Source organism: Glycine soja, chromosome 18, assembly GCF_004193775.1.
Source record: "Glycine soja cultivar W05 chromosome 18, ASM419377v2, whole genome shotgun sequence".
NCBI classification, from domain to species: Eukaryota; Viridiplantae; Streptophyta; class Magnoliopsida; order Fabales; family Fabaceae; genus Glycine; species Glycine soja.
Window position 1 is genome coordinate 6,480,795 of NC_041019.1, and position 23,731 is coordinate 6,504,525.

General features: G+C 31.5%; 1 protein-coding gene across 2 annotated transcripts; it reads right to left on the reverse strand.

Moving 5' to 3' along the window:
- Positions 1-7,504: 7,504 nt before the first annotated feature.
- LOC114396738 (neutral ceramidase 1-like) lies at positions 7,505-14,321 on the reverse strand. Of its 2 annotated transcripts, none has more exons than XM_028358879.1 (10): positions 14,021-14,321; positions 13,225-13,636; positions 12,872-13,080; positions 11,861-12,205; positions 10,736-11,000; positions 10,373-10,640; positions 10,146-10,271; positions 8,911-8,974; positions 8,609-8,775; positions 7,505-8,264 (listed from the first exon to the last, which is right to left on the reverse strand). In XM_028358879.1, the coding sequence occupies exons 2-10, from the start codon at positions 13,569-13,571 to the stop codon at positions 7,716-7,718; spliced, it is 2,340 nt and encodes a 779-aa protein (XP_028214680.1). In that variant the 5' UTR covers positions 13,572-13,636; positions 14,021-14,321; the 3' UTR covers positions 7,505-7,715. The 2 variants fall into 2 exon arrangements, with proteins under 2 accessions (XP_028214680.1, XP_028214681.1); XM_028358880.1 differs by lacking the exon at positions 14,021-14,321 and adding an exon at positions 13,833-13,992.
- Between the last annotated feature and the right edge of the window lie 9,410 nt (positions 14,322-23,731).

The window sequence follows — 23,731 nt, forward strand, 5'->3', positions numbered from 1 at the left end:
TATAAATTAAATTGAATATAAATTAATATCTCATTAATTTGTGATCCCTTAAGGTATAAAATAATCAATTTATTCGTAAACTGAATATAAACTTAGCACAGTCAATTACGGTAATTATATCTAATTTATTGGTGATTCTTTTCGTTTATATATATATATATATATATATATATATATATATATATATATATATATATATATATATATATATATATTCCTAAGAGATATATCAAGGAATAAATAATCATCAGTATCTTTGAATATTTTTTCTCTCTTGGCTGAGGTAAGTTATGAATAATATATAAGGTTCACTTTTTTTTTTTAACCGTCAAAATAGTTGAGACGAAATTCTTAACAATAGATTGTTGAGAGAAATGGATAAAAGAAATTTACCCCAAGATTTAATAATATAATAATATATATAAAAGAGTGTTAGATTATTGGAATTATGTGAGGTATCAGTCCCAAAATTATTTCCTCCAAAAAAATTAAATAATTAAATGAGATTATTATTTTTTAATTCAAACAAATATAATTAATTATTGAATAAAATAAATTATCATTAATATAATGCATTCATGTCAATAAGTAAATTAATCAATAGATTATTATTAATAAATTAATTACTAATAACTTTATTACCAATCAGATGTTGATATGTATCTTAAATTCTATCATAACTTTTAAAAATTCTTATTATAATAAATTAAAATACCAATCATGTAATATAACTATTAATTTAATATATAATAATTATTAATATTTATATGTATACTCAACCATTTAATTGTAAAATTTAGAAAATAGATTTTATCATTTAATTAAAAATCTTACGAAAAATAAATATTAAATTATTTAATATTTAATTAAAAATAGTATGCATAATTAGGAATGACAAAAAAAATTTATGCTTACTATTGTTATAAAATTCGCAAGATATTAAATAAGTATCTTGGGCACTCACAAGTAATTAGTATATTTGTACATGTATTTTTACTAACTATTTGTTAATCAACATGGAAATATATATCATGGTACTCAGCCCTATAGATATGTGTTGCTTGATAATATTAAAATACTTAAATATTTTTTATTTTTTTTATCAAACTTAAATACGTAAATATTTTTTATAAATATTTTTATTTGTGCATATACTTTGAAATATAATTAATTTTATTTAGACTTATATTTTAGTGTATTTTATTTGAATTTATTTTAGAGAGTAATTTTTAGATCAATTTTTTGGAGCTCACAAAATTTATCTATTTAGTTAGTAAGAGTTATTCGAGTGCATTTAAAGTAGAGATCCCACATTTCAGCTGGTGATGAATAACCTAATGCAAGACATGGGTTGGGATGATGTTTCTCCAGAAGAACTTAATAAAGATGTACAAGGACCATAACTGGTTTCTTAAATTTTGTTGTTTTGGCAACATAACATTTATGCGTTAATTTTCAATACGCAGTCAAACATATTGTCTGTGCTTATTTTTTATGGACCATATTTGAGGAATAATAATGCTTTGCCTGATCAGGAACTGTGTGCTTTCAACTATCCCTGTCACTCTACTAAATACTTTAAGGTTGCTTGAATGCAGGGAATACACATAACCACCCTACCGTACCCATGTGTCAATATTTTATAAATCCTGTCCAGTTCAAATAATATTGGAAGTGTTTTTCTGTTCAAACACTTTTAGTCAGAATAAAATAAAGAACATATAGAAAAAAGTAGTAAGGAAAAAAGTGCTGAAAAGGTGTTGAGAAAAAGGTTGAACAGGGTGGTGTAAGGGTGGGAGGGGACAAAGTGGGACATAGGCAGAAAAAGGGACAAGCAAATGTGAGTGAGGGACCAATCCATATCAACGAGTTAAGGAAGTAGACTACACATCCCTCCACTTCCATTTCTATAAATTCATATTTAAACTAAAATTCACATTATATTCTCTACCTTCTTAATTGAAACCTTTGTAACTTATTAATTGTTACGTACGTGTTACGTGGTTGGCAAGTAGGGTAAAGAAGAAGGAAAGGTAAAAACTTAAAAATGGACGAGAGAGAATATAATGTAAATTTTAATTTAAATCTGAATTTATAGAAATGTACAGAAGTAATAACACCAAAATTTAGATACTACTTTATAATAATTAAATTATGAATTAATCCATTATAATAATTCAATTAATCAATCAATTATATATTATTTACTAATCAATTATATGTATATATATATATAAGTATTACGATAATATAGTTATTTACAGAAATAGAATAATAATTAAATGATGTCCTACTAAAATTAAAATAAATAATAAAATAGAACTTTTTACATAATAGAATAATATTTATTTAAATGAATAATTGAATCACCAACATCATTTGATAATAATTTTAGAGGAAATAAATATAAGAGTTTGAAGTGACATTATCTGATAAAATCAAATTTTGTCTATATATATAAATTAAATTGAATATACATTAATGTGTCACTAATTTGTGATCCCTTAAGGTACAAAATAATCAATTTATTATTAAATTGAAAATATCCTAAGAGATATATCAAGCGATAAATAATCGTGAACATTTTTTCTTTCTCTTATTTGATGTAAGTTATGAATATATAAGGTCACTTTTGTTACAGTAAAAATAATTGAGATAAAGTTTTTAATAATAGATTGTTGAGGAATGGATAATAGATTGTTGAGATAAAGAGTGTTAGATTATTTAGATTATGTGAGGTATCAGTCCCAAAATTATTTCCTCCAAAAAATTAAATAATTAAATGACATTATTTTTTTAATTTAAACAAATATAATTAATAATTAAATACAGCAAATTATCATTAATATAATACATTCATGTCAATAAGTTAATTAATCAATATATTTTTATTAATAAACTAATATAATAAGTTAATTACTAATAACTTTATTACCAATCAAATGTTGATATGTATCCTAAATTCTGAATTGTCATAAATTTTAAAAATTCTTATTATAATAAATTAAAATATCGATAGAGTAATATAATTATTAATTTAATATATAATATTTATTAATATTTTTATTTATACTCAACCATTTAATTGTAAAATTTAGAAAATATATTTTATCATTTATTTAAAAATCTTATGAAAAACAAATAAATATTAAATCATTTGATATTTAATTATAAATAGTATGCATAATTAGGAATGACAAAAAAATTTATACTTACTATTGTTATAAAATTCGCAAAAGATATTAAATAAGTATCTTGGGCACTCGCAAGTAATTAGAACATTTATACATGCATTGGACCAATGTATGTTATCATTATTGGATAAAAAATTTATTAATTTTTTATTGGACTTAAATATCAATATGTTTCTAGTGGACTAATTTGTTAAATCTAAAATTTTGTTACATTCAAGGATAAAATATAATTTTAGGATAAATTTTTGTCATTTTTTATTGTTACAAACATAATATTATAATAATCACTTAAAAAATATATTGGTGAACATAATTTAAAACAAACATAATAACAATAATAATATTGATTATTAACCATAATTTATCACAATAGAAATTATCTAAAATAAACATTGTAATAGTGTGTCAACCATTACAAATTTTTTCAAATTATAATAATTAATCACAATTAATTATAAATAAAAGATAATATATATATATATATATATATATCATATTTCACTTTTTTGAATCTTGGTTATATTTTATTAACCGTGATAAGTGAAAGTTAACTGTCATAATTTATTTTTGAGGACTAAATTTTATATTTTCATCTTTTAGAGTATGTTTTTGTCATTTTTATCACTAAAGGCATAACATTATAATAATCACTTAAAAAATATTATAAACATAATTTAAAACAAACATAATATAATAACAATAATATTAATTATTAACCATAATTTATTTATCACAATAGAAATTATCTAAAATAAATATTGTAACATTGTACCATTCATCACAAATATTTCTAAATTATAATAATTAGTCACAATTCACTATAAATAAAAAATAATATATATTTCATATTTTAGTTCTTCGAATATTGATTATATTTTGTTAATAGTAAACGAAAGTTAATAGTCATATTTAATTTTTAGGGACTAAATTTTATATTTTTATATTTTAAAGATATATTTATCAATATATTATACATTAAAAGACAAAAATAATTATTTATCATAAATAAATAAATCTATATAGATTTCCAATACTGACTTCAAAATTAAAGAACCTAAAATTGATATCATTACAATAGTAACTTTAAAAGTTAGTCTGCCATGCTATTAGTAGTTAACGTGAATAAGAAAATAAATGGATGCCAGCATATTAATTGGTTATGACAATCATTTGAAATCCTCATGACATTGACAATTCAGGCAAGCGCCTAACTGGCCTTGCCGTTAACGCGGTCTCTATTTAAGCCTGGTGTCTTTTACAGCAAATATATAACTCTATTATACAACAATAACAAGGTTTTAATTAGCATGCATGGTACATTTTCTAGAAATATAAAATTTACTAACTAGCATGGTATAGTTTTTATATAAAAATAGTGAAGGAGAATAAAAAATAGGTGTAGTCCTTTATTACAAACAATAACATTTTCATTACAAATAAAGAATTAGACTTACTTTTTTACTCTCTACCACTATTTCTATATATTAATATTAATGCCCTTCTTATTGGATGACTTTTGGTCATATGTATATAACTCACCGGGCATTCACTCTTGAACTGTATGTGTGTGGCAGAAAGATAATTTACACATACATAAGAAACCAGCAAGAAACTTTCAACCTTGATGACTTTTGGAAAAATAAATATTTAGTAAATTTTATATTTCAAGAAACTATACAGAGGAGTATACGCTTCCTATAAGTATAAATTAACTCTTTCTTCCACAAAGGTTCAAACTTTCTCTCTACTATCAAGACAATATTTTCTTCTATCAAGTCTCAACCATCCTTCTGATCAACACACACAATGGAAAATGGCAAAGCCTTATACGTTATTCTGTTTACTTTGCTGTTAGGTTCAGTTCAAATTAAGTATACAGAGGCAGTGACCAATGCCTTCCTATCAACTCCAACCATGTCCCTTTTCGTCGCCGCTATCACTTGCCATGGCCTGGCATCCATGGCTGACACGAACTTGCAAGGTCCAGTCATAATATTCCACCTGTCAGGAATAGTTGGATGTGAGGTACTCATCTGGGTTCTTCTCACTGACATTTTCTGGTACTCTATGGTCAACATGCTTGCTTCACTCATAGCTTTCGTATGCTTCTTCAATCATATGCATATTCCTAACATCTTTGTTGATCATGAGATGCCAATCATAGAAATGCAGCCGCCAGAAGAAGAAGAGGTGTAGTAGTATTTGTAAGAAAAGACTGGTGTATGTGTGCTTGTGTACGTCATGTTATGGTTCGTGTGTGACCCATCCAATAAATAAGTTGTGATTTTATTAATAGTTTTGCTCGTGGGTACGTAGTTTTCTTTATATATGTGTATTTATAGTCTGAAAGTTTGGATAGTTTATACTAAGTTTTAGATTAAAACCTTGTTATTGTTGTATAATAGGAGTTATATATTTGCGGTAAAAGATACCAGACTTAACTACAGAGCCGTGTTGACGGCAAGGTCAGTTAGGCGTTTTAAGGAAATCAATAGGTGATTTAACTTAATATGCGAGAATATAGGCAAAGGCGTTTACAAGCATCTACATTATGGCGTCACTCATCAGGTTTCACTACTTCTTTTTCTTCCATTTTCATTTCAATAAAACAGTGTTGAAGTCAAATTACCATATAATATATATTTAGGGTTAAATGTAATTTTAATTTTTTAATTTATTTAAAACAAAAATATTTTGTTCCCATTTTTTATAAAAATTCATACTTTTAGTAATGTATTTTAAAATAGAGATATTTATTCTTTCAATTTTATAAAATTTATAATCTTGATTTTTTCATCATATACGAAACATTTACTTGTAAGAATTAATCTCATATAATCAAAATCAAAATTTAATTATGTGACAAGTGATTATTTATTTATTTCACACCATAATCAATTTTAATTTTTTAATCATTGATGTTTTCAAATTGACAAAATGATCAAAATCACATTTTACAAAACTTAAAAATTAAATGTCTTTATTTTAAAATAAAAATGTGAATTTTAAAAAACATGATGACTAACGGTTTATATTTTGAAATAAAAGAATCAAAATTATAAATTTTTAAAATAGGAATACAAAATATAATTATATTTAAGCCTAACTATTTATTCTGTTGTTGGCTCTCATCTACTAGACTTTTTGCTCCCAAAAGTAAAAATGATATATACTAAACCCACCTCTGATGCATGGATACTTCTAAAGTTATACCGTACCCGTACTCCATATGTACTCATACTCGATACTCGTTGGATACTTGTGAGTACGTACGGGTACATACCAAAAATATTTTACAGAAAAAATGGATACTTAATTTGGATACATATGGATACTTTTTGGGTACTACCACGCAGATACCCATGTCTACTTGTTATGAAAGAAATTAGAACACATTTTCTTATTCATTCTATGGAAAGATTGTAAGCAAGTAATCAGCAAAACACAGACTATAACACGAGAAATTGATAAGGTGTGATATCATAGTCATGCTTAGGTGTTTATATTTTTCTGTGAACATTTATGTATTATAGGTTTTTATTATGAGATATTTTTTGTCATGTTGCAGAATTTAATTTTCTTTTATATGCTTTTTTTTAACCTTTATAAATAGAGTCATATCAATACTAAATTCTATTTTCACGTATATAGATTTTTTTTAAATTTATATAACGTACCCGTACCCTAAGTTTGGAAAATCACGTATCTATACCCATAACTGTACTCGTTCCCAATACTAACATTGTACCCATATGCATGCATCACAGAGACCCATCGATGTTGTTTGCATTAAATCATACTTTTCATGAAGTTCCTACTATAGATTCAAGTTTTGTAATTTATCACCAAGTGCGTGGATTAACTGATACAAGAGTTGTTTTTATTTAACCATGTCTTAAGTTCAAGTTAGTACGCAAGTATGTTAAATACTTGAGGGATAACTTTTCAACCTAAAGTGATTCCACCCGATTTAAGTAAGATTGCTTCGAGTGAAAAATACATCTGATCCATACTAAAAAAATTATAATTCGAATGTTACAAAAATCCCTTTTGTCTATCTGGATTTTATAGATGTGTAGGATGAATTGAGTCTCAAACAAGGAGCAACCTCCACTACATCTAACAACCAACATCAGAGATATGGTAGAAAAACACAGCACAGAATTTCATTTTAATAACAGAATCTTAAAACATAAGAAATAGTAAGCTATAAATAATTTACAGTGAAATCCTAATTTGATGATTATTCATGATAAATATATTTAAAAATGTAACTGCAGTTTTCAAATTGTAAATGATTGAACTAGAAGTAGTTAACAAGTTTTAAAGAGTAAGTTTTGCCATATCAACACTAAGCAAATATTCTGTTAGCTGTAGAATTTGTGGGGAAGAGGATAAAGACGAGCTGGTAACAGATGATGATCCATAGTGAAACATCCTTCTTTAGGATTGAATAGATTCTGCTAAAGTTCAGAAAAACAAATCACAAATATAGTAACGACTGAAACAACATGCCTCCCTTTAGGCTACTACAAACGCAGTGGATGAACCTGTAAAGTGATGAATTGATCCAAATAAGCCCTTTGCAGCTCCAAAGTGTCTTAATCTGTACACACCAGGAGCCACACTCTGTGGTATCCTCCATTCCAAGGTTGCTTTGCTCCTAGAACTCAGTTTGGAAGGCCTTGACCACTTATAGCGCAGGCAGAAATCATCATCATCATAAGCAGGAGTCCAAGCATCCTTTTCTTGGAGAAATTCCACCAGTGCAAAGGTGCCTTCAGTCATAAGGTCGTTACGAGGACATGCAGACCAGAACGAAGCTGTCACCAAGTCACCACTCTTGAAGGTGGAGTTCCGTGGTACATCAGTGCAAACATCCCCAAAATTTACACCAAGGGGGGTTGCATCCACCACAACAGGTGGAAGTAAGCTTATTTGCTTCTCCAGGAGATCAGGAGGTTGAGGACCAGGTTCTACTGGTTCGCCGTAGACGAGAGCCTCTGCAAGTTTCTTAAACTCCTGAATGTATGCACAGAGTGTGTGTGGACCATATAGCGTAGAAGCACCCTAAGAACAAGAAAAAAGTCAGAAAGCTATATGGAATAGCTGCAGAAAAAATGATATTGTTACTGTAATATTCTCCATATGCATGTGCATGTTTGCACATATGCACACAAGTGTGCATGATGATTGGTCTATCTGACAGAAGCAGGAACAAATTTTCAAACATGCTAGAAAACCGGGTGTCTGTTTCCAATTTCCATCTCTCTCTTGTCAATACAAAGTAATATGATTTGATTAAGAATTTGGATCACTAAAAACAAATTTTCGCCAATGTTGCATTTGTTCTTGCTATGACAATCTAAGAAATGTGAAATGTTTGCTGCGATTTCATGTCTCTTACAACTGACCTCATATCTTTGCACCTGGTACTCTTCGTATGTAGTGATGTACTGTGAATAAGTATTAGTTAACCCTGCTATAACAATGTGAATGTCATCAAATTCAAAATATTCTTCACTAGTTAGCACTGTCTTCACTGCATCACGAAGACGCCTCCCGGCCATTGTTGTGAATTCTGTCAGAATGAAAACAATTACAAGCAATTATAACAGTTTCTGTCATAACTGAAACAACAATTGAGGATGTGAAGGTAGAAATTCCAGCAATACCATATTATGGCTAAATTAGAGAGAAGGAGACAAGATGGTACCTCCTGGTACACTAAGAATGATAAGCTGCCCAATTCGGAGGATCTGAATTGGAAGTATTGAAGGCTGCAAAATTAACATGAATAAGAAAGGTTTATACCAGTAATGGTTATCTTTTTATTAGCACTCAATACAAGATCTGCATGACTGAAAGTGATACAGTAAAAGTTTTATATAGAACTTCTGTTAACAGAGGACATGAATGGGAAAAAATTTAAAATGCATTGAATCCATAATATATGCAATCCGTGTAATTAAATAATAGATCCTCACTTATACAAAATTCTTAAACAACTTGAAAACTCAATTCAATTTACTAACTGCACAATGCACTTCTTTAGGTCGGTTTGTGAAACATATCTTGAAATAAAACATCATTATATTCTGCCTTTATCAAATTTATATTTCACACAGAAACCATTTCCAGATAACTGAATTTAGAACAAAATGAAGTTTAAGAGAGACAATGAGACACACAAGTGTTGGAACTGGAATCTATCAATCAAGATCCCAAGACATTTATACCCCCCTCCCCCAAGAAAATAAGAAAAGAAAAGAAATTTACATAAGATTGAGGAAACTACAATTGTTGATATCAAGTGATCATAGTTAGACATATACGTCCATAGCTCCATCTAATTACAAGCTTTACATCAAACTTGACACATATACATTGATAACTTTATATAATTAGTTGGAAATTGCTCAAAAATAGAAAATAAAGAAACAGATGAAGCCAAACAATTTAGCAATTTACTCAAAAAAAAAAGGTCATGAAAAAAAGTATACCACAGATACAGGATAATTCAAACTTAGAATTTGGGCTTATGGTCCAACTCCACCCCACAAATCCATCTTGTAAGGTGAGGATTGCCCAGGTTTTATAACCTCTATTTAAGGCATGTCTCTAGTCGACGTGGGACAAAACGCCACCATTGAGGCAGTAATTAAGGCAGCCTCCAAAGAGGTTGCAATTAAGGTAGACTAAGGGTGACTGCAATTAAGGTAGTTTTCCAACACTCCCCCTCAAGCCCAAGGCTATCAACTTGGGGGTGATTGCAATTAAGGTCGCTTTCCAAAAGAATTCTATCCCAGAGTAAAAGACTAGACCAAGATGAGACAGTGTTATATTTGTTGAACGCTAAAGGGAGTCCCTATTCGACCAACATAGAAAAGATAATTGAACTGAACGAAGGGACTACAAAATCATTCCATTCAGGATGTGTGAGTAACCTACAGCCCAATCATATGGTTTCTTCATTTCACCAGTATCTAGCAAAATAGGCTTTGGGCGTTGACAATCTGTTTGTTCCTTGCTTGGAGTCTTAAGCATGTCACGGACCAGCTTCCAGAAAGGATTGCCCTGATGTGTATCAGAACAAATAATAAGCATACACCATGACTAATATTTAAGACTGCAAGTCTAGGATAATGGGCAAGCATAAGGTATAAAACAATGATTACCTTATCATCACCTTGCTGAAAATCAAAAGCTCCAGGTCCATCTGTTGTTCCAGCCGCAAATGCAAACCCCATTGCAGCAGGGCATGTCTTTACAACCTCAGAATATCCTTGATCAGAAATAGTTACCTCAAGTTGGGAGAAATCTATATATGCATGTCGAAAATCAACGCCCCCTTCAATCTCTTCATCTGCAGCATTAAAAAGATCCACTGCTTTTCTAAATTGTCTTTCTCCTATAATGCGGGTACTTTCAAATTCATCTGGGTAGCTGCCACACAAGTTATGGGATGCAATTAGTAATTCCAAAGGCTTAGATGGCATTTCCATGCACTTATGACAACAAGAGTATCAATGAATAATTACCCAGGTCCCTGGCTATAGCATAATTCGTTCTTCCCTCCACATGTACTATGATTGAAGTCACAAGGTAATCCAGTGTCTATGCAAAATGCTCCAAGCACATTTGGACTAACATCTCCACAATTTGATTGACAGAATGCAGATACAAATCGAGGCTTGTCAACCTTCCTATGAGCACTTCTCACACGTTTAGCAACGCTTGAAGTTTTGCTTACAGGTCTACCAGGAGGAGACTGGAAGGAGGTAGCAAGTTCCAGTAATTCATGGTCTGCACCAATGAATTTTAAATTAGACTATAATTCATTTTTTTATTTTCAGATATATCCCTACTACTGACCTAGTTACATAACATCAATTATACAAAGTAAGGCATCATTCATCAAATAAATTGCTCAGTCATTCATAGCTTGCATACTTTCATCTTTCTCTTGTATGCAAACAATAGTCAACCAATATTAGGACTTTCAAGCTGAAAAGACTCATAACATTATTGCAAAGGATCTACCTTAAATTTGCATAACAAGATGATGTGATTCCCCGTATTACCGAAGTACAACAAAAATTAGCAGGTGAAAACATGTAGACATACCAAATGCAGCCAAGAATTAGATGAATGTAAGTGTCAAGACTACAATATAGCAATTACTTGATTTTATCTATGATTCAAGACATACAGACAAATGCTTGTCAGTATATGCATAAGATCAAGAATCAACTACTTGTTACTTCCCAACTAGCAGATATGAGCTGAATAAAAGCCTTGATTAGTCAAGAAAACAAAAATAAAATAGACTTGGTTACTTACATTGTAAAATATTATTTAGTTCTTCAACCAAAGTATGAACCAGACAATGTAATATGTAAAAAGTCATATGTCATATCATTCATGGCAGGTTCATCTACAAAACCATTTTAGGACACAATTTGTACTGAGTCACTACATCACCATCAACATCTAGGGTTTCAAAAAGAGATAGTATTCCAAATGATGAATTCACCTGGCATGTAGAACTACAAATGTTACATTGGATACTTATCTTGTTTCTTAGTTGGGATACTTATCTTGTTTCTTAATCTGTGTTGGAAAAGAAGCTAATTGCATCCAAAAACAAAGCATAAGTAACATACGATTATCATGACGGCTAGGAATTATATTTGAGATTCTTCGGAGCAAGACATCATCTTCAAATACAACAGAATCTGTTTTTCCATAATCTTTTCGCTCGAACCAGTCTTCCATAAATCGTGCAGCAGCACCTTTATTATCCCCACTAATTAATGAGTTTGTACGACTCATTGAAGTTCCATGAGTAGGAAACCAATTGAAGCTTCCAACAGGTCCCCATTCATCATCAACAAATTTTAAAAGAGTCATTTCTGTATCAACATTATACTTATATTTTCTTCTCTCTGTGGCAGGATTATTGAGATAAGCACTGGGACTGCGATTTACACCACCATCTAAGAGTTCTCCTGCAAGTTAAAGATAAACTTTCAATGGGTCATAAGTTATTACCATCCAATTTCACCTAAGGGAGGGAAAAGATCATAATTTTATCCAGTGAAAAACAAAACCAGTACAGCAACAGAGATCAAGTATTGAGCTTGAACCAATAACTACCACTTAGAGAAAAAATAAATGAACTTTTTATGGTGCTACTTTATACCTCCTGTGGTTTTTTATTTATTTCCTCTTTCTTAGCACATATATTCCCAAGTTTGATATTTCATCAACCAAGCCAGTGCCAGACATACATGACACCGAGTAGCAATCAACACTAACTAAAGTTCGTACATAAGAATTCAAAGTGAAAGTTATGAAGTGGTCTTGAAAGAATAACTCAACAGTATAACAGTAACACTGTTCCAATTTCAAAATAAAAGTAAGAGCAATATCCAATTTTCCCCCTTCAACTTAGGGTCATGTGCACTTTGGTCTTCGAACTTTTAAAAATACTACACAAAATGTAATACTAAAATTGATTCCTGTATTCTGACATGATTCAACAGTGTGCAAAGCTACCATCTGAATAAATAAATTAATATGAAAGTTATGGATGCTGGATTGAATGCTTGTATTGTACCTGTGTATAAGAGCCTAGGGAGGAAAGAAGAAAAGTATACAATTTTTTCCCTTACCCTTATTGATAAATATTGATCCTGGGCGGAGATTTTCATGGGCCTGGATAATGCATTTCTCAATGCCATTGACAATGACATCAAAGGACTGGTGCACAAATCCAAGAGAAGTTACAATGTACACAACATATTGGAGATAGCCGCCAGGACCAGCATGAGTGTGAATTCCACTAATGGCCACATTCTCTTCAGTATATAGATCACCATATCTGCCAAACAGAATGAAAGTATGACTTCAAGCACACAGCTATTGGGATCAAAATATTTTACTACAAGCAGAAACCAAATTAAATTTCTCAAGATACCACAATTTCTTTATCACAATAACTCTTGAGACTAGTCACTACTAGTACCTTGCTTTCAGCCTCTCAATTACTTTGATCTTCACAATCTGTGAAGCCATGCAAGCATCAAGGTTTACAAACACTACCCGGTTACCATTTGGCTCTGCAACAATGAAAGCACGAGCCCGTAGCCTGAAGTGAATTCCAGATGCAATCTGTCCTGTGTTAGCATACCCCATCATGTTAACATCAGCAGCAGGGCCAGTAATGTCATAGCTTCCAAGACCAACCAAGTAGTCAGAACCAGAAAACGCAATATCACTCTTCAGTAGCAGCTGGAGTAAGAAAAGGATCCAAACTCGCACATTTGCACATGCCCTCCAAACATTTAAATGATCAAAGGAAGGAAACTCCATCACACACTCAATTTCAAAGCAAAAAGGGCCAATTTTGCCAAGCTTAGCAAGTTCTACTCATTCCCCTTCACCAAAACACGCCCACAAACAAACTTTTCAGTCATCTTAACAATAAAACATGAATCACAATTGAAATTCCAGAACTAAGTATGCTAGGTGCATGATCATAACTCAATAATAGATTACAGCTTCACAATCAATCATAAAATAATAATATTTCAAAATTAATATAAAAAAGGAAAAAGATACATATTTTCTCACCACCCAGATAAAAAAGCAGCCAACTTTACATGAAGATAAACACGGGGTAGTAGTATAAGCTATATTCAGCCCACACTTGAAACTATTGATTACGTAAAGAGTGAACCAGAAAGTGTGTGTGTGTGTGTGTGTCGAGAGAGAGAGAGAGTCTAATGGAGTAAAAGCAAAGAAAAGGAATGGAAGGAAACCTTGACTTGTAGGAAGCAATTGTAAGTGTCAACTGCCAACGACCTTGAGAAGACACGAATGGGTAATTTCCCTCTGAAATTTGAAGCTTCCCAATTTGACATTATTATTCCTCATCATCATCTAATCATCAGTAAATAAACAAATAAAACATTAACTTTCTTTGTCCTAAATGTCGAGATTTTACAATTCCATTCAGCCTAGGATTCGCAGCATTCGAAAACACAACACCACATCGTCCCTTTTGTCAAGTTTGGGCATAGCTGCTATGAAATTGTTTTAAAGGAACAAGGTTACTTGCATAGTGTTTTACGATAAAACCAAATGCTATGCGCCTAGAGATTATAAAGTTAATCTGTGTGCCAAATTTTTTTAATTAAAAAATGGTTATGTACTAGCTTGAGTTTAAGTGAATGATGGATTATCTATACATGCAATAAAGCCTATACTTTACATTTGATTTTTACTTTTATTAGACCTATTTACTCTTTAAGTTAAACTCTCAATGTCCCAAAAATATAAGATACTTGTAACTAATTTATATTTATTAAAAAATTTAGTTAATTTAATTAACAAGCAATATATTTATTTGTAATTATAATATTTTAAAAACTATTCTTGAAATTATTGAGACTAAATATATCACTTTTTTTTGGAAAGACCAAAAAAAATATATTTAATATATCACTTCTTTTCACTTAATTACTTTCCACCTAGATAATTAGACTATGTTTTATGACAAGACATTTTAATTAACTTTTCCATTTTTTTTATTTGTTAAAAAATTTATTTGACTATTTGGTAAATAATCTTTTCTAATAACTTTTAGTATTTTTTGAAATGCTAGTTAAATTAGTATTTTTAAAACGACAACTTCTAATTTTTTATATTTTTTATACCTTGTAGTGACTTCTATAATTAATTTTATGAAATATTTATAATTTATTAAGTTAGTTTTTCATCTTCAAACTATCAACTTCTAATTTTCAACTATCAGTAATTTTTCGCTTTTGATAAATTTTTTATCTTCCAGTTAGTTTTTGTGATAATTTTATCAAATATAACCTTAATGCGTAAAAAAAGGACAATAGTAGTAGAGTTTTAATTTTTAAAACTAACTTCTCCCATCCTTCCATCATTGTGAGAAAGAATCAATCCATGACATCTATTATTGTTTATGAACTAAAATAACTAAAGGTATTTTGGTAAAAAAAATAATTAATTCAAACCAAAGTTAGAAAAAAAAAAACCTTACAAAAAAAGACAAAAAATTTACAAATCACTTCTTAAAGTACAAATGGACGAGTATAAAGTACAAATCACTTTTCAATCACAAAACTTATTTAAAAAAATAACTTCTTAAGGTTAATTTATATTCTATTTTTATTTACTAAAAAATAAAAATACTAAAAAATACAGGTACAAATAGTGCCTATTTCTTCTCTAGTCATCAATCAACAAGAGACGTGTCAATATTTTATATAATACGGCCTACTAACTTTTTTTTTCTTTTTTTTTTCCATCACTTTCAACCTTTCATTATCTTTTTCTTTTTTTGCTTTCTCTTCGTGCAACTGCAAGGGACACACTGTTGTAGTTATATTATAAGTTTAAATATATTTTTATTGTTAAAATATACCTAAATTTTGTTTTTGTTCTTTAATAAAAAAAATTAAAGAAGCTGGAGAAGGCTAGTAGTAAAAGAAGCAACTTGATGTTAGTGATGATACAGTACCTTACAAACTAAGGGAGGAGAATCCACAGGAGTACTTCACATCCAATTATCCCTGACACATGGAAAAGTATCTTGATTGTTACTAGTTTGCTTCGTCATGTCAGCCGTGGATGTATCATCTGTTACCAGCTAGATTCATCCTCTTCCCTTCCGTATTCTACAGCTAATAAACTAATAATTTTGTCCCCTTTTGCTATAATTAGTTTTAAGAACAATAAACCAAAATAGTTAATTGTTCGGTTCAGGAGATGGATCTGGTTTGGAGATGAGTTGCAAGAGTGATTTCCAGTGATAGAGCACAATGGCGCCAAACAAGTCCTACGGTGGCCATGTAATGCCTGCATAGTTTTGTCACATGTAACACAGTTTCATATGCTCTACAAATGCTAGCGTGCGACCCCTCTGATTGATATGCACGGTGATTACATTAGTTTGGAGAAAGACTGCACCGTGCTTACTCCAAGTTTGGAAACTGCTCCCACTATACTTGTGGAATATAAACTATGTGTTTCTTGCAGTGTTTGATAGAGGTTTTCCAAAATGTGGGTTCTTTTGTGTATTTTGGCAACAAACAAAATATGTTATGTGTGAGCCCATTTTGAACGGTTGAGGCCAGTAATAATATAGGGAAATAATAATCAGTAATTAATATAGAGTGACATTTTCAATTCTCTACAATAACCTACCCACAATTTTAAGAAAATGAAAGAAGGACCTTCAACTTTCTGTCTTCCCTTATAATGTGGTAATAAATTTCGTGAAAATTGAAACTTGTATGAAAAATGATAGTTATTATGATTTTGATGGTGGAATTTTATTTAAAGAATTAAAATTTGTTAGAGAATTTTTAACAATTTAATGAAAATGTAACAGCATGATATTGATGTGAGAGTTTAATTCTGTTTTGGCTTTGTATATAAGAGAGAGTAATAGAATTTTAAAATTTTGTTATAAGCCTAAGAGTGAAGGGTTGTTATTTTGTTTTGCTTGTATAAAAGGGCAATCATACATTTTAATAAAGCGTTTTTTTTCATTCTATCATTTTCAGTCTCTAGTGCTATTCCTAGTAGGTGTGCAATTCTGTGCTTAGAAAACAGTGAGTGATACAAGAGTGAATGTGTGAGGGAGTGAATTGCATCTCTTGCAATTGAGTGAGGAACAGTGTGTGTTCCAACAATTGGTATCTAGAGCATTGGTTTCGATAGAAGGGGCAAGAATCGCTAAAGAAAGGTTCTTGGAGGTGTTCTTGAAGGAGTTCTTTGATGGCTGCAGTATCTGGCTCAATTCCTGCAAATCTACCAGTTCTCACAGGAAAGAACTATGAAAATTGGAAGATTCAGATCAGGGTGGTGATGCGATTCCAAGGGGTTTGGGAGTTCGTAGAAGAAGGTTATATACCTGTGGGAGAGAGAGCAACAGAGGAACAAAAGGCTGCTGATAGAGAAAAAGAAAAGAAAGATTGCAAGGCACTTTTCATTTTGCACCAAAGTGTAGATGCTGCTAACTTTGAAAAGATAGCAATGGCTCAAACCTCCAAAGAAGCATGGGACATTCTGCAGAAATCTCATGATGGAGCCACAAAAACCAAGAAGATCAAGCTGCAAACTCTGAGGAGACAATATGAACTACTACAAATGGAAAAGAATGAATCAGTTGCTGAGTACATCACAAAAGTGCAGACAGTGGTGAATTCAATGAAGGGCTATGGAGAAAAGATAATTGTGCAATCAGTTGTAGAGAAAGTGCTTAGAACCATGCCACCCAAGTTTGACCATATTGTGGTAGCCATCGAGGAATCCAAAAATCTTGAAGAGCTTAGCCTAGAGGAATTGCAGGGATCTTTGGAATCTCATGAACAGAGAATGAATGAAAGGATAAATGAGAAGAAAAGTGAACAAGCCTTGCAAGCACGGTCTAATCCAAAGAAGCATGGTGATAGATGGAAGAAAGACAAAACTGAAGGGAAGAGCAATAACTGGAGGGGAAATCAGAACAGTGATAAAGACCACAAGAAAGGAGGGGGATCCAATTCCCAAAACTCTTCAAATAGAAAGAAGTTTGACAAAAGAAGTATTCAATGCTTTAACTGTCAAAAGTTTGGGCATTTTGCTGATGAGTGTTACAGCAAACCCAATAACAAAAGAGAACCTAAAGGTGATGATGCAAAATTGGCTCAGGAAGAAGATGATGACACTGAACAGGTACTGCTAATGGTAACTACTCAAATTGAAGGGGCAAGTGATAATTGTTGGTACCTAGACACAGGTTGCTCCACTCATATGACAGGAAGAAGAGAGTGGTTTCTCAACCTTGATCAATCTGTGAAGAGCCAAGTCAAATTTGCTGATGATAGAATCTTGACTGTTGAAGGAATTGGGAAGGTCCTTATCAAAACAAAGGAAGGAGGTCAGTCTTGCATCACTGATGTACTCTTTGTACCAGGTATGAAAAGTAATCTACTCAGCTTAGGTCAATTATTAGAAAAAGGGCTTTATGACTAAGCTTGAAAACAAGATGTTGAGAGTGTTTGACAGAAATCACAAGCTCATTTTGAAGTCCCCTCTTTCAAAAAATAGAACATTCAAAATTGAGATTGATGTGATAGAACAAAAGTGTTTTACTACTACAGTAAACAGTGAAGAGTGGTTATGGCATTACAGATTTGGCCATTTAAATTTTAGAGATCTGATTAAGCTAAACTCAAGAGAAATGGTGCTGGGTTTGCCTCAGATCAAGCTTCCTAGTGAAGTATGTGATGGTTGTTTACAGTGTAAGCAATCAAGAAGCACTTCCAAACAAAATGTACCAATCAGGGCAAAAGAGAAACTTGAGGTGATTTACTCTGATGTGTGTGGCCCTATGCAAACTGAATCTCTGGGTGGAAACAAATACTTCATATCCTTTATTGATGAATTGACTAGGAAAGTATGGGTTTACCTAATAAGAAGGAAGAGTGATGTCTTTGAAGTCTTTGAGAAGTTCAAAAATATGGCAGAAAAGCAAAGTGGCTCATTGATCAAGATATTGAGAACAGATGGTGGTGGTGAATATGTTTCTACAGAATTTCAAGAATTTTGTGACCAAGAAGGCATAATTCATGAAGTGACTCCTCCCTATACACCTCAACATAATGGAGTTGCAGAAAGAAAAAATAGAACCATAATGAATATGGTAAGGAGCATGTTGAAAGGCAAGAGTCTGCCCAAGTACTTGTGGGGAGAGGCAGTGTCTACAGCTGTCTTCATTTTGAATAGGAGCCCTTCAAAGAGATTGGAAGGAATAACACCTGAAGAAGCTTGGAGTGGTGCTAAACCAAATGTGAGCCATTTTAGAATCTTTGGATCACTTTGTTTTAGGCATATCCCAGATCAGTTAAGAAGGAAGCTAGATGATAAAGGTGAACAAATGATCTTACTCGGATATCACTCAACTGGAGGCTATAAGTTGTTTGATCCGAAGAGTAAGCAGATAATAATCAGTAGGGATGTGGTATTTGATGAATCTAGAAGCTGGAACTGGGAGCAGAATACTGAAATGAAGGGACCTTCAATAATGATAAGGTCAGAAGAGGAAAAAACAAGTGAAGGGAATGGTAATACCACTCAAAGAGAAGTGAGACCCTAGAGAAATGCACCCAAACCAGCTAGATTTCAAGGTTTTGAGATGTTGTCTGATGCTGATGTAAGTGCAGATGGGAATCTTGTACATTTTGCTCTGTTTTTTGAAGCAGAACCAATAAACTTTGAAGATGCTATGACTGATCAAAGGTGGGTTGAAGCTATGACAGAAGAGCTTAAATCTATTGAGAAAAATCAAGTGTGGGAGCTGGTATCTCAACCAAAATCGAAGAAGCCCATTGATGTGAAGTGGATCTATAAGATTAAGACAAATCCAGAAGGCAAGGTGGTCAAGTATAAAGCTAGACTTGTGGCTAGAGGATTTTTACAGAAAGCTGGGATTGACTACAGAGAGGTGTTTGCACCAGTTGCTAGAATTGAGACTATTAGAACAGTAGTGGCAATTGCTAGCCTAAAGAATTGGACAATGCACCAACTAGATGTGAAGTGTGCTTTCTTAAATGGTCCTCTTGATGAGGAGGTCTATGTGACTCAGCCACCTGGATTCTCTATAGCTGGCCAAGAGTCAAAGGTTCTCAGGTTGAGAAAAGCTCTTTATGGACTTAAGCAAGCCCCAAGAGCTTGGAACAAGAAAATTGACAGTTTTATGATGAAAATTGGCTTTGATAAGTGTAGCTGTGAGTTTGGAGTCTATGTAAGATCCAAATCAATAGGTAATATCATTATTATATGCCTCTATGTGGATGATTTGTTGATCACTGGTGGTAATGAAAGTGAGATAGCAGAACTGAAAAGGGAATTGATGAGTGAGTTTGAAATGACTGATATAGGGGTTCTATCCTATTTCCTTGGATTTGAATTCAAGAAGACTGAGAGAGGTATTTTGATGCACCAGAGCAAGTATGCAACAGAAATATTGAAGAGATTCAACATGGTTGAATGTAATTCAGCAGCAACACCAACAGAGGCAGGTCTTGTACTTGAAAAGGAGGGCAAGGAAGACAAAGTCGATGCAACTGAGTTCAAACAGATTGTTGGTTCTCTCAGGTACTTGTGTCATTCAAGACCTGATTTGGAATTTGCTGTTGGACTGGTAAGTAGATATATAAAAGGACCCAGAATTCCTCATCTCCTAGCTGCCAAGAGGATTCTAAGGTTCATAAAAGGGACCATCAATGCTGGAATTTTATTTCCAAATAAAGACAATAGCAACTCAGAGGAATTGATGGGATATACTGATGCAGATTGGGGAGGAGACAGAGATGACAGAAAGAGTACTACAGGTTACATATTCATGTATGGTGCAGCACCAATATCGTGGTGTTCTAAGAAGCAATCCATAGTGGCTCTATCAACATGTGAAGCTGAGTATGTTGTAGCTGCAATGAGTGCTTGTCAAGCTGTCTGGTTGGACACATTACTATAGGAATTAAAAATCAAAGAGAGTGATGGAGTGAAGCTTTTTTTGGATAATAAGTCAGCTATAAGTCTGTCAAAGAATCCAACCTCTCATGGTAGAAGCAAACACATAGAAACAAGGTTTCACTATCTTAGGGATCAAGTGAACAAAGAGAAATTGAAAGTGGAGTACTGCTGCACATTTGATCAACTTGCTGATATTTTAACCAAACCCCTCAAAGGGGAGAGGTTTAAAATGTTAAGGGACAGAATTGGCTTGATGGACTTAGGAGATCAGAATTAAGGGAGGGTGTGAGAGTTTAATTCTGTTTTGGCTTTGTATATAAGAGAGAGTAACAGAATTTTAAAATTCAGTTATAAGTGTTAGCCTAAGAGTGAAGGGTTGTTATTTTGTTTTGCTTGTATAAAAGGGCAATCATACATCTTAATAAAGCGTTTTTTTTCATTCTATCATTTTCAGTCTCTAGTGCTATTCCTAGTAGGTATGCAATTCTGTGCTTAGAAAACAGTAAGTGATACAAGAGTGAATGTGTGAGGGAGTGAATTGCATCTCTTGCAATTGAGTGAGGAACAGTGTGTGTTCCAACAATTGAGTTGTGTAAATATATAATATTAACTATTTTTTGTACTGTTCCATGTAACAAAAGCCGTGGCAGAGTTTGGACATGATATCTAGAAGTGTTGTGGTTTCCCCAAAACTTTCTAGAAGTGCACAGGTACATGCAATAAAATATGGATCGGTTTGTTCGGGATTTCAAGTGTTTTTTCCTAATTCGAACCAAACCAATCTTACAATAAATTGGTTTGGTTCATGTGATCCAATATCCAACCAATAAAACTAAAATAAAAAATTAATTTTCAAAAATAAAAAAAAAACATGATTTTATTTCTAATAATAATGTTATCATAAAATAATATAAGTAATATATTTAAATGTAATTGACTTATATGTTTTTTTAAAAAATTATGCATAATTAATTGATTGAATAATAAAACTCCATGTATTTATAGTTTGACTGTTCATAATTTTAAAAGTTGTAATTATAATTTTTTGGTAGAATTTGGAATTACTAAATATATTCTTTAGTGATGATTTATAATTATCCATTATAATTAATATGTTAGAGGCAGATTTAAAAGTTGAATAGTTAAAGATACTCATTCATAGCAGAATATCCTGATGAGTATGAAATTTATTAACGCTTCGAAATAATGGAAACCAAAATAATAATCTGGACCAATGTCACATATTTGGCAAAATGAAGATGCGTTATATTAAAAAAACCACTGATAAACATTAGCATAAAAAAGAACTAACCCCCATTACACACAAGTAACCATGGTTAAAAATTGCTTCAATTGTATAGATCTAATAACAAGATAGGAAAATCTCAGCACTGACATCAATTCTCTCAATTAAAAATCTCACAGTTTCCAAACTTGGACTAACACCATGCAGCCTTTTCTCCAAACTAATGTACGCACTCTGCATACCAAACAGAGGGGTGGCTCCATCTAGGTTCGTTCTTAGGAGTTAAATTGGAATTAAATAATCAAATTATTTTAATACTGGCACACTATGACACTAATGCATATGCGTATAATTCAGCGCTCAAAAATTAGTTGTAGTTGATTAATTTTAAAATATCTAAACTACTAATATTGCTTATTGCGTTCTTGTTGATTAATGGCATCAAAATCCTCGTCTTCTTAATTATTCGTCAAAGATTTTTTAAATAAAGAATTAAAAATTCTATTATGAAATCATTAAATTTAATTAATTTACAAAATGATGGTAAATAAATGATTTTTTAAGTTTAAGAATTAACCAGAATTTTGAAAGTTTAGAATTTGTCTTCAAATCATTATTTTACAATCATGAATTACGTATCTCAATTGGTCCATGATTACGAACAGAGCTGAGCTACTGTTGAGCCCAACAAAATGATAATGTGCTGATGGAATTAATCCAACTTTTACAGAAAATTTAATTTTTATAACTAGATAAGAATTTTTATTTTTTCAAGAATAAAATTTCATGGATTTACATATTTAGGAACTAAAATTGTTATTTATCCTTCAAAAATTAATTCCATAACTCATTTGTTTGAAGAAGTGTTTAATCCATATAAAAATTGAGTTTTAACCTCAAGAAAAAAATTAAGTTATGGTGGCACATTTGTGTGTGAATACATTGGAGAAGTTTTAGATGTGCAGGAGGCACGTGATAGGCGCAAGAGGTTTACATTTCTTCTAGATGTAATACACATTGGTTCCCATCCAATTAATATTAAAAAAAATGAGCACGTATGTTGGTGCATGCACTCCTTATAAAAAAATATGAAAATGACTGTGCTCATTTCTTAATACACTGCATGCGCATCACACAGTCGGATATATGGTATTGAGTTGTTTAAATACATAAAAAATTTAGAAATTCAAACTATTTGAAGCTGTTGGGCCCATTAATGATGAATTGGTGCCCTTCTAGTCTGGCCTAAAAGATTGTGGGGACATAGGTTTTTTATCGTTACCAATTTGGAGTGCTCTAAAATTCAAACTAATTTTGTCTCTTTACCCTCCATCAATCTATTCTGTTTCGACTTTCCCATTCCCTTCCAACCGTTTTTTTATTCCTATTATTTCTCGTTATCTTCCACCCGTTTTGTCTCTCTCTTATCCCTATGAATAGTTTATTGATCCCAGTCTTTACACTGTATATCTCGAATCCCCTTTTCTTGGATATCAATGTTGGTTCTGTGAATGAAAAAAATAAGGGTTAAAAATAATATCTTTTATTATTTTAAAATATATAATTTAAAACATGAAAAGAATATTAATAAATAAATTTATTTTTATAGAAATTAATTTCACATTAGAACATATTTATTTTAATCTCTCGTTTGTATAACTTTTACAATTACTCGTATTTTTTCAAATTCTCTTTTCACCAAATTTGTTTTTTATAATGATTTATTTGA

What these genes read in the sequence shown, in the direction of transcription:
- LOC114396738 (XM_028358879.1), bottom strand. Translation starts at nt 13,571, where the DNA reads ATGGAGTTTCCTTCCTTTGATCATTTAAATGTTTGGAGGGCATGTGCA. An exon ending in TTCAGCAAGGTGATGATAAG is followed by an intron (nt 10,272 to 10,372) that starts GTAATCATTGTT and finishes GATACACATCAG; the next exon opens with GGCAATCCTTTCTGGAAGCT. An exon ending in ACCAGGTGCAAAGATATGAG is followed by an intron (nt 8,265 to 8,608) that starts GTCAGTTGTAAG and finishes TCTTGTTCTTAG; the next exon opens with GGTGCTTCTACGCTATATGG.